This window comes from Quercus robur, chromosome 2 (assembly GCF_932294415.1).
Source record: "Quercus robur chromosome 2, dhQueRobu3.1, whole genome shotgun sequence".
NCBI classification, from domain to species: Eukaryota; Viridiplantae; Streptophyta; class Magnoliopsida; order Fagales; family Fagaceae; genus Quercus; species Quercus robur.
The window spans coordinates 19,144,105-19,156,206 of record NC_065535.1 but is presented as its reverse complement, the minus strand read 5'-3'; the positions used below and the strand labels follow the sequence as shown (position 1 = coordinate 19,156,206).

General features: G+C 33.5%; 1 protein-coding gene across 1 annotated transcript; it reads right to left on the bottom strand.

The window, feature by feature from the left end:
- Positions 1 to 591: 591 nt before the first annotated feature.
- On the bottom strand, positions 592 to 9,167 carry LOC126712773 (probable protein phosphatase 2C 59). The gene is made up of 9 exons (XM_050412231.1): positions 8,993 to 9,167; positions 8,595 to 8,876; positions 6,289 to 6,416; positions 4,586 to 4,684; positions 4,318 to 4,476; positions 2,083 to 2,169; positions 1,907 to 1,998; positions 1,315 to 1,389; positions 592 to 1,021 (listed from the first exon to the last, which is right to left on the bottom strand). The coding sequence occupies exons 2-9, from the start codon at positions 8,672 to 8,674 to the stop codon at positions 863 to 865; spliced, it is 879 nt and encodes a 292-aa protein (XP_050268188.1). The 5' UTR covers positions 8,675 to 8,876; positions 8,993 to 9,167; the 3' UTR covers positions 592 to 862.
- Between the last annotated feature and the right edge of the window lie 2,935 nt (positions 9,168 to 12,102).

The window sequence follows — 12,102 nt, the reverse complement described above, 5'->3', positions numbered from 1 at the left end:
GGGAGCCAAAAGAATTTGTCGGGTGAGAAGGGGTGTATGGTTTTTGTTTCATTGCTGAGAAAATAGAACCTCAAAGAAAATTGACTTCTTGTTTTTAAAAATTAAGGTAATTAAAAGCTGTAGAAACCACATAAGTTTGAGATGATATCAATTGGTATTATTCTTTATTTATATATATATATATATATATATATATATATATATATATAAATCTACTGTATTTTGAAATTATTACTGCTTTTTCTGTAATTTCTTAGTAACGAAATAGAGGGCTAACACTTGGTCTAATATTTTACCCAATATATGAGTTATATTTAAAAAAAAAAAATTATTTATTTGTTTTTTTTTCTTTAAAAAAAAAAATTAAGGCCACATGGTAGTCCACTTGGCAATCTAGGTGGCATAAATATTTTTTAGATATGACCATTAGCCATGTTGGCATTTTCTATTAATCATTTAACGGCAATGACAATTTTGACATAATAAAGGTTAGGCACTAAACGTTAAAGACCAATTGATACAGTGTAAATGTTAGAAACCAAAATGGTAAATTTATCCTGAAAAAATTACTACCTACCATGCAAATGAAAATAGCAATAAAGTTTTTGATCAATCACATTTACAGAATATGATAAAGAAATTTGGAGGTTTTTGACATATTCAAACAACGATTTTCTAGCTAAATTCAATACCCAATGCAGTAACTAAGCTCTCAGATACAGCTCTATGCTAGAAGCTGATAGTATGTGATACACATTAACAACCTAATGAGTTTGTTTATATCTCTAACCTTAAACGGTACAACACTAAGATCTCCTATCACTAAAAACCACTTGATTTTATTGCACCAAGCTTAGGGTGCTTAGACAGAGCTGCTGTGAGAGGAACCTCCCTGATTGGCCAAGAAACGGACAACAACGATAGTAATATTATCTGCACTACCTCTTTGATATGCTTCATGCATCAACTTCTTTGCAGCCTGTTCCGGCTCGTCGATTGGTTGAACCATAGCAACAGCCTCCTGAGAAAGAAGAAAGAATCAGAGAGCTGAAAGGTTGGGAGTACCAGCATGTTTGGTTAATTCAAAAGTCAGACAAACACATGACAACCATTCAAAAATTCATCACAAGAAATAAACCCTAATCTTTCTGTCAATGATAAAAATGCTAGATTTATATCCATTAGGTTAGTAATGAGGTAGAACTTTTTGATTAAGACACAATATCCACTTTCAGCCTTTTGCAACAGGTGTCAAAAAAAATAAATAAATAAATAAAAAGAAAAGAAAAGATAAGAAGAAGAAGAATGACAAACCTCATTTGTGACAACATCCCACAATCCATCACTAGCAAGGATAAGAAACTCAAGGGAGTTGTCAATCTTTTCCTCCTGAAAGTTCCATAAGAATGTCAGTGGCTAATTATCCACACGAAACTAAAAATGAGAGGCGTGGAAAGAGGCACTCTAACCCAACCAAATGTATCAATCAGAAGACACCTCTCTTAAATAGAGAATTGTACTAATATAGGACTGCCGTCGGTGAACAACATTCCTCTAGCAGAATCAATAATACACGTATGTAGGTCAGTTGAGAAATGCCAAAATAAAATTTTACATTTTCAAATTAACATAAATTATTGGTACCTAGAATTTCTATTGAACACACAAGGTAAGACGTACAGGCATAGTAACATTGGCAGCTTCAATTTTTGCTCTACTTAAACGCACCCGCACACACACAAACTGTTTTTGATAGGTAGATAGTGGGTTGGGGGGGGGGGGGGGGGGTGTTCGCACAACACCACCAACAACTGTGATCTTAAGTTTTCATTTGAACCACCATACAAAGAAAGAAATGACTTCACTTTATATGGTAAGTATCAAAAGTGAATGTTAAGAATCCCACCTGAATTTCTGGATCAGCAACAACATATTGCTTCAAAAGCCTATCACCAAATGCACGAGAAACAGCAAGAACTCCTCCAACCCTCCAAGTTCCTGTGACATAATTTTTAATCACCAAGACACAAGCAATTTACCGGATTACCAGAAAGCTTGAAAATTAATGTGTGATGAACTTACCGGCCCACATAACAAATCCGCCAGCATCCTCAATCCGTTGCCGCTCATCAGTTTGGTCTGGCTTGTGATCTCGGGAAACAGCAATAGCTGCAGGAAATCACAAGATGATAAACAAATGATATAACAAGTTAACAAAATAGGAAGGAGGGAACATGTCAACAGAATCCTCTCACATGAAAAAGATACAATTTTATATATATATATTTTTTATAAATAACGTAAGAATATTATTAATAATAAAAATTGCCAAACCAAGTACATTGAGGATGTACTATGGGGGCACAAATCAAGAAACAAAAGAACAACGGTCAAGAAAAATAGAAAAGGAAGAGCAAGAAAAATGAGAAAAAACCACACTCCATTCAAAGAGCGTGCGTAAGAAAAAGGATTTAATCTCTAGCAAAGAGCGTTCGCAACCCTCAAAGCTTCTAGCATTCCTTTCACGCCAAATGCACCAAATCAAGCAGTGAGGCACTAATTTCCAAACATCAATGTGACGATGTCGCGCAAACTTTCCTTCCCAAGCCTCAAACAACTCAAGAACAGTATGAGGCATAACCCATTGAATACCAAACAAGCAGAAAACCAAAGACCACAACTCCCAAGCTATGGAGCAATGAAGTAGAAGATGATCCACTGACTCCCCACACCTCTTACACATATAGCACCAGTCAAGCACTATCACTCGCCTTTTACGAAGGTTATCTGTTGTTAAGATCTTACCTAAGGAAGCAGACCAAGAAAAGAAAGCAACCCTTGGAGGAACCTTCGATTGCCATATCATTTTCCATGGAAAGGAAACAAGATTAGGAGGGTAGAAGGAACTATAATAACCTCTAACCTCAAAACCTCTATTCCTTGCAGGCTTCCAACAAACCTTATCTGGGCCAAACCCCCGCACTGACGAAGAATATACCAACTCCATAAACTGATCAAAGGCTTCTTCTTCCCAATCTTGTGGTGGACGACGAAATTGCACATTCCAGTGAAATCTCCCAGGTGATTATCTGCTCTCCATAATTAAACAGCCAATAGATCATCTGCAGCACTTTTCAGTGGAACTCCTAGAAATGAAAACAAACTAAGCCTCCAGTAAGGCAGAATGCATGATAAAATTTGCTTCCAAGTATTTTCCCATAACAAGCCAGATCTTTGGTAGTGGTAGTAACTCCAAAGAAGTCAGTAGTGAATGCCTTGAAAGAATTAAAAATGAACAAACTTAACCCAAGGAATGAAGGCATATTTTGCTGTATCCTTTTTTGGTTTTCTTTCCATTTGGATGGATAAAAATGAGATTTTACTGATATTTAAACCTTTCATAAAGCACTCAAAGACATGTTTCCCACTTACAAGAACACAAGAGTAGAAAGGAACTGTAAAGAAACAACCTAATTAGCAAATTCTAGCCAAGAAAAAATCTGACATTGCCAGTTACTAAAGGAAATAAATGAACCACAAGGAAGTTTTAAAAACATATCCATGAAAATATCTATATACTTATTATCTGGTGCCATGCTGACAAGCCAGGAAAGAAATTAAAGAAGAAACAATATAGATTATATACATCTAGTAGTGCTTCATAAAATAAACACATTAATTAACAACACACAAGCTTCCCAATACAAAATTAGATATGATACAAAGTACATAGAAGAATAAAAGGCCGGTAAAAGATTACAAATGCTTGTTGATTTATAAAATTATGAAGAAAAAGACAAATTGTGAATGTCAAAAAAACTTTGGCAAAGTAAACCCACAAATTATATAAAAATAAATATTAAAAAAAAAAAAAAAAAAAAACCTATTACCTACCTTGGATATTGATAAGAAATCATGATGGGAATTTTGAATATATGAAAAAAGAAAAGACAAGCAAAAGAGAGTACAGAAGATATCCACAATCAACTCCTTATGCATTCAACTATAGGCACCAATATCATACCACTTAAAACTTTCAGGGGGAACAATTTTTAAGTATTTGGGGCGAGGGAAGAGACAGATAAAACCAGGGGAATTATAAAAAAATAATAAATAATAAAAAGTCAAAAAAGAAGCAAATTTGACAAGTATCAAACTTCTCAAAAGCCGTTATAGTAATAAATAACTGCCAAGTTAAGGGGAAAATAATAATAAGAAGAAGTCCCTTTAACATCAAGCTTTTAAATGTCTTAGTGAAATGGGTACCAAATCCCTACAAAAATACGTAAATAAATAAATAATACTTATGAGACTTACCATTACCACCCCTGCATATAACCGCCCTGGAATCTCCAACATTTGCAACAAGCAAACGATCACCAACTAGGATGGCAGTGGAAGCAGTTGATCCAGCGTCTCTGTTCTGACTATTTTCCGATTTCAGAAACTCAGAGTCTGTATGATTGTATGCATCAGCTGCACACAGAGAGAACAAGTTAAGAGAAACACTAAATGATTTTTTAACAATAGCAAATTGTAGAACATTAAAAAAGAAACCACAATGGTAAGATAAGATGTGAGAAACCTATAGCTGATTTGGTATCGGAAATAAACTTTGGATGCTTGATCAAATTACTGAAAAGGTTGTGTTTGACATATTCAGCAGCTCGGGCCCCTCCATGACCTACACAAAAATAAAATAGAGATTTGGACAGTTATCTATCTTTGACATTCCAAAGGTAAGAACAGATAAGTTATATGTGAGCAATAAATAGCCCTTGGTTTTTACACATGCGAAAATTAATTAGTTTAAAATGCCTATAAAGAAAATAAATTCTATGATTAAGATAATGGTGATAATATGATTATATCTTTAAGCTAAAACTGGGAATTCCAAGCTTTTAGTGTTAAAGCTCTCTAGCACATTGTTCTAGCTTTTAATAGAATAAAAATTGACAGAAATGCCCATAAAAATGACAACCATGCCCACCTAGTTTAAGAAAGAGAGACTAATAGCAATATTAACAACAACAACCAGTACTAAATATAGACTAATACCAGTAAAATAATAGTAAAAATGATCAAATAAACTTATTCTTTTTTTAATTTCTCACATCTAAAAGCTCTTTATCAAATATGGTTACTAAACTGGTGTAACAACTTCATAGCACTTTATCACTATAATTCAGCAAAGCTCCACACATGAAAATATTTTCAGTTAAAGCTCATTATTGCAAATTTTCTACATATAGCTCTACAGCTTAAAGCACAACTTCCTTCGACAATACCAAAGTTAAGCAAGAGAAAGTTCAAGTATCCACAAATCATGCCTTCAAAGATTCTCCTATTGAGCTATCACCACTGAGACTGCCTTCATGGTGTGGTAAACACAAGTCACTGGTCCAGATAGGATAGCATAGAACTACAGTGGCTAATCAAAATAAGTGAATGGTGCCATCTAAATTCAGTAGCAAAGTCACATAACTCGGAATCAAACACACATGGTACAGCTCAAATTACTAACATCTCTTGACAAAGGCCTCCAAGTTCTGCAACCACATTGCAGCTGATACCCAAATATCTAAAACTGTACAAAATCACTTCAGCCATATCCCTCTAAAAGGAATTATAATGTAGACTAAATTACATTTTGCTCACTCTAAGTTTAGTGTCATTGTAATTTTGGTTACTCAAATTTAAGACTTGCACTTAACCTCCTATACTTTTAAATTGCTATCAATTAGGCCCTCCCATAAAATTTTGTTTACTACTGACCGTCAACTACCCCTAAATGACACATTTTAGTATTAAAACTAAGAAAACAAAATTATACTTAAGACCAAAATGACAGCAATTTGAAAGTTCAGGGGGTTAATTGCAAATTTTGATATTTGAGGGACATTAGGGGGTTAAGTACAACACCAAAATTAGAGGGACACAAGGGGGATAATGTTCTATATCCATTGATACCAATAAATGCCAATAGACGTTACAGTGTGCAGTTTAAAGAAACCTATACATCAGAACCATTGTGCAACAGACAAAATCAGATCATGAAGTTTCCAACACTAAGCATGAACACAGATATGATCAACATGCCACACAAGTCCATTCACACTCACAGAAACTTACAAATATGTATGTTCTATGCAAAATGTTAATTGAAAAATCCACTTTTCCATGCATGTGTGTGTGTGTGTGTGTGTGTGTGTGTGTGTGTGTGTGTGTGTGTGTGTGTGCGCGCGTGTGTGTGGGTCTGGAGAGAGAGAGAGAGAGAGAGAGATATACCATCAAAGACTCCAAACAGACCAACTATCTCCCCTTCAACACCATCAATTCGTGTCTCATAAAAATCTTCCATTGAAGACCTTTTCCCTGGAGAGCTTGCATATCCATAGCTGAACTTTCCATTCTGACTGTTGCAACATATATACATTTAGTGTTAAAAGTATTCTATGCAATTTCATTGTTGACAGAGAGAGATGATCCACGTTAAATTTGGTCAAAGAACTATTTCTGGTGTATTAATCAGTAAATGTTGAAATGTTAACCTATTTTATGTCAATAACTCCTTGATATATTTCTTACTCATTCCTTAAAAAAAAAAAAAAAAAAAAACAAACAAACAAACAAATCCTTGATATATATATATATATATATATATAAACCCTATACTGCTGTATATTACCAACAAATTCCTGTATTATGCAACAGGCTGCAGAGCAATGTACAAACACTAATGATGTGCACTCTTAGGAGTTCAGGGCATAGTTACAATACATGTGACCCAGTAAACATTGTCCATGAGCAACAAACTAATATCCGTACTACAACAAGAAAAGGACAAAGAGACGGAAATTTTCTGCACTGTTTAGATGAAGCTATGGTAAAAAAATTTCAAGCCACAAAATGCTATAGCTTTCAAAAATAATATATTGGTAATTTAGTAGCAGACTTAACCACATATAATTAAGCTATTTAGAATAATGTACTCATATAGACATCTAAACTCAAATGGAAAACAATTTTAATGTGAAACAAGATTGAAGCTTTAACTGTAGCAACCAAAGAAGTTTAGAAATATTTGATAATTATGATTTACCATCTATTTCGACTTGTGCTTCCAAGCCATCTAATTTATTTTATTCCCATTGAGCCTTCGAATAGAAGGGTTATCCCAGATTATTAGGGTTTCTTAGTCATCAAACTTGCACTGTTAAATTAGTGGAGACAGGTTTACCCAAAGGGTTAGGCTTTATGAAATCAGGCATGTTTGGAGAAAGATGAAGAACAGAAAGGCTTTAGGTTTGCATAAAACTAAAATTTTATCAAGGGCTGGCCTGCCTTAGATAACAAAGTTGAAAAAAATCATAAAGACAAAGAAAATGGCTAACAACCTATGTGCAAGTCTAGAGACACGTGAAGCAATACCAGTTATCTGCAATCAAACTTACCCTTTTGGGGCAAGAGATTGAGTGAAGCCTGTACAAAAAACATAATATCCAACTCAAACTAGGGAGATCAACAGTAGATGTTGTTTGATTCAGAAGTGAGGAAAAAAAATCAAATCTATTGAGAAATTACTTTTTCAAATGTTATAAGCACAAATTATGAGCAGGAAAAAATATAGACTACAAGGCAAGCATGGGGGAGCACTTGTATCAATGAGATTACAAAAAGTCAGTGTATAAGGCATGTGTAAACAATTTCTATAAATATATAATCTAAATATTAAACAGCATAATACTTTGCAGAACAATTATAATGACAAGAAAATACTTATGCAAAAAGCATGCTTGGTCAAGGCTTGCAAAATGCTCAAAGACCCAGCAACTAGCCGAAAAGGATAATAACCGGAATCCCCATGCATTGTCTGTACCTAACACGATAAACAGCAACTAAGCCGTTAAGAGAGGTAACTAACTGGGTTCCCTCAGCTGAAATTGACCCGTCAATAGATTCCCAACACAACAAAATGTGATAAAAACTTCTTTGACCATGAAAGTGCAAAACACAGAGTAGTGACATGTACATGAATTAAATACAGCAGAATGTTTATTGGGGATTAGACCTCATAAAAGCCACTCCAAATCAACCAAAAAAAAAACAAAACAAAACAAAGGGAATGAAACATTAGGTCCAAAAAAATAAAAACAAAAAATGTTCACACCTCTAAAATCTTCACATATGAACCTATCATAATCAACTAATGTTCCAAAAAGTTGCAAAAACTCACCTATAAATTTTTCCCTTCACATCATTTCCCAATTAACCACAATGAGTTATGAATTTATAAACAAAAACCCACATTAAGAGGGCTTCCCATTTGGTATAAGACACGTTAAATTACCAATGTTCACAATTAATCCTTGATATTGTAAAATCAAGAACATTAATCCACAACAATAAATACATCAGAACTTACTATAACAACATCACAATACATGCACAAAGGATTCTTAATTCATGACAAATAATACAAAATAAAATAAAATAAATATAGCAAACCCATCAAATACACATAAAGATCAATGAGATAACATCAAATTCAACAAAAAACCATAATCCAAACCAAAAAAAAAGTAAAAATTAACCTGAGGCCGCCACCGCTAACGGGTGCATCTTCGGCATGAACCTGGCTTGAAGATGACAATACAGAATTGAGATAACCCATATTATTGCTTGAATTTACCAATTGCCCACCTCCTATCTATTTGACCACCAGAATTAGCAAAAATGAAGAATGAACAAGAACAATTTGTGTTAATTTTGGTGCATGAACAAATTGTTGTAGACTTTAATTTTGCAAGCCAAATTTGTAACCTAAAAAATTAGTCTGATCATTCGGAGAGTTTTACGAAATTTTCAAATTTAACCTGCACACCATAAAAATAGCAATAATTGAATTCAGAATACACAAATTTGGACATTTTCAGAAATTGGATCTTAAATAGTACATGAAATTTAGAGAGAGAAAGAGAGAGAAAAATACCTGGTGGAGGGAAGGGAAATGAAAAATGCCATAAGGGAAGAGGGAAGAGGGGAGAGAAGAGAAGTCAAGTAAGGGGCGTTATGGGAAGAAAACGACGAGAGAGAGTGAATATTTTAGAGAGAGAGAGAGAGAGGATTCCGTTTTATTTTCGCTTCCCTGTTGTTTCTAAGTTGTTTTGTACACGTTCAGATGCGTTGGTTTTAATACGTGTGCATATTCTAGCACATCCAGAAGAACTTGTCACTACACACGAGGATCACTCTTTTTTTTTTTTTTTTTAATAATAATATATTGAGATAAATTAAATTTTAGTTGGATTGATTAAAAATAAATAAATTAATTAAGAGGCTGGTTGTTTGTTTATTGATGCTAAAAAATAGGGGGAGTGACGCGTCGACGAGAGGAGAGGGGGATTTGGGAAAAAGTTTTACCAAGTCTTGAGTCAATGCCAAGATTGCCATGCAATGTAACAACTAACAACCACACCGATTGAGATTTTGAGACAAAAAAAGAGTTTTTTAATTTTTTCTCATTTGTCACCACACACTTGGCGTACATGCAAGAAGCTACTTGGTAATTTTGTTTTATTTTCTTTCCTTTTTACATTTGTGAACTTCTAGGCATTGGATGTTATGTTGACATTTTTGGACGAAACTCACTTTTACATGTTGACTTTTAAAAATGAAAATTTTGAGTTGAAGACTTCTATGATATTTTTCTTTTTTATCTTATAGAGAAATTTAGATTTATCACCGGATGTAAAACGTGGACAACAATTTCATATCAAATTTTAGGTAGTATTGTTATTAATTTTAATCTGAACTCATCACTAAAATGACAAAATTTAGTTATAAAATATCACTACATATTTTAAAACTCTAACTGTTGAATTGCATTTTCTTTATTTTCTCAATACACATGTCAAATTTTGTGTCAATTAGATATTATTTACTATATGATCTATAAGCTTATATTTTAAGTATAATTTTAAACTACAAAAATTGTAATTTAAACAATTTGTTGATAACATAGTTATTGATCTTTAAATTTTTAGAAATTTTGCAAGCATGAAAGATATAAGAAGAAGATGTAATTCAATAGTGGATTTGTCAAAATTCACCTCCAATAAAAAAATATTAAGTTAGGTTTTAGTCTTAAGTTACAACTTACAACCAATTTTGTATCTAAATTTTGTCCTTACTAAAATAACTTCTTCTTTTTTCTTTTCTTTTTTTGGTAAATTAGAGACAAGAAATAGAGTCACAGTAGAGCCTCCCACAAAATAAGTATAATGTCCTTAGGGGCATTCAAAAGTCCTGAATTCCAACAGCTGGATTCTTCCACTTTTGGCAAGCTTATCAGCGCAATGGTTGGTTTTCCTAAAGCAGTGGTTGACGTCTACTCTTGGGATGAGTTTCATCATATACCTACGATCGGAGATAAGAAGAGAGTGCATTGTATTCCCATGGTAATGGCCAAACATCCACCCCCACAATGTCTTTGGCATCCAGCTCAATTTTAATTGCCAGGAGATGTATTATTATCTAAGATTTGTTGTGAAAATAAGTGGATACAGTATTTTTGTTTATTTTGGCTTGAGAGATTTTTTTTTTTTTTTTTTTTTCATTGGTTTTGGAAACATGTGAAACTACTTGTAAAGTCATCTAGAAAAAATTAACTACTAAAAGCTATAAATAAGACATATAACTAATGAAATAACAGACTAAACCGGTACCAGCCAATTCATTCATTATATTATCATTATCAAAAAAAAAAAAAAAAAAAGAGAGAGAGAGATTACACTGGTACCAACTAGATGCTTCAAGTACTCATTTAATGTCATATAAGAGGAAAGGAATTACCCTACTTTTGATGGATTTTCACATGTCATACTAACTAAAGTGACAATGAGATAAAGCCATAAAGGTGGTTGCCTTTCTCTACTATTTTCTTTGATAGGGTTAGGCAAAAAATCAGGATCCAACTATTTGTCTAATATAGATAACCATTTAGCATAGTCAAATTCATAACTATCGTTGTCAGCTTCCAAAAAATAACTGGCTTAGAAAACCTTTCCTCTAGTGTCGTTCCACTTATTAGATAAGACACAATTGTGTAATGCATATAACCCTTTTTTTTTTCTTTTTTTTCTTTTTTTTTATGACAGTGTATAATGACTGGCGTTCCATGAATCCACAAAAGTTGGTCTAAAAATATGAAGTTTTTTTTTAGTATAAATTATTGCCAACGTCTAAAAGCAACATCGGTTAGTGCAAAATTTTCATTTATTTTGCAAGAAAAAACCTACTTTTTCTATTTTACATACCTACTTTTACAAAACACCTACATCAGTTTATCTATTTTACACATTTATTCAATAAAATATTAATTTCTTTAACAGTGTCATCTCTCTCACAGACCCAACATAACCCACACATTGTCATCTCTCTTATAGACCCAACACAACCCACACAACCACATAGCCACCATCGGAACAATTGGAACCCACACAAGATTGACACTAGCAACCAATCGGAACCCATATAACCCAAAGAACAACCCAACAAAAATAGCCCACCAAAAAAAAGAAAAAACCGCAACCAACAGATCGACGATAGGGCTTGGGTCAGCAGTGTGGGTCAGCGAGAGAGTTGATCTGATGAAATGAGAGGGTTGATCAGTGAGAGTGAGGTGAGAAAGGAAATGAGAAAAAGAGAGTGAGGTGAGTTAGAGGTACAGAGAGGAAAGAGAAACAAATACTAAAATATTAAATAGAAGAGTTACAGTAACAGTGCATATATGTGGGTTACAGTTACATTAAATAGAAGAGTTACATTAGTGCATATACCCACTAATGTGGGTTTTTTTTTTGCTTAAAATATGTAAAATGGGTATCTTTTTCTATTTTAGAAACTATACACATGCTGATGTGGTTGCTCTAACACCCTATATTCTCAATGGTTAAAATTTAATTTTACAGCAAAAACTACAACCTTGTTACCTTCCTCACTCCAAATAAAGCAAATTTGACAACCCAAAAAAAAAAAAAAAACCAAGTCTTCAAATGACTAATGCAATATATTCCAATATGGCAGTTAGGCCCGCTAATT

What these genes read in the sequence shown, in the direction of transcription:
- LOC126712773 (XM_050412231.1), bottom strand. Translation starts at nt 8,674, where the DNA reads ATGGGTTATCTCAATTCTGTATTGTCATCTTCAAGCCAGGTTCATGCC. An exon ending in TCTGTTTGGAGTCTTTGATG is followed by an intron (nt 4,685 to 6,288) that starts GTATATCTCTCT and finishes ATTTTTGTGTAG; the next exon opens with GTCATGGAGGGGCCCGAGCT. An exon ending in TTGCTGATCCAGAAATTCAG is followed by an intron (nt 1,390 to 1,906) that starts GTGGGATTCTTA and finishes TGGAACTTTCAG; the next exon opens with GAGGAAAAGATTGACAACTC.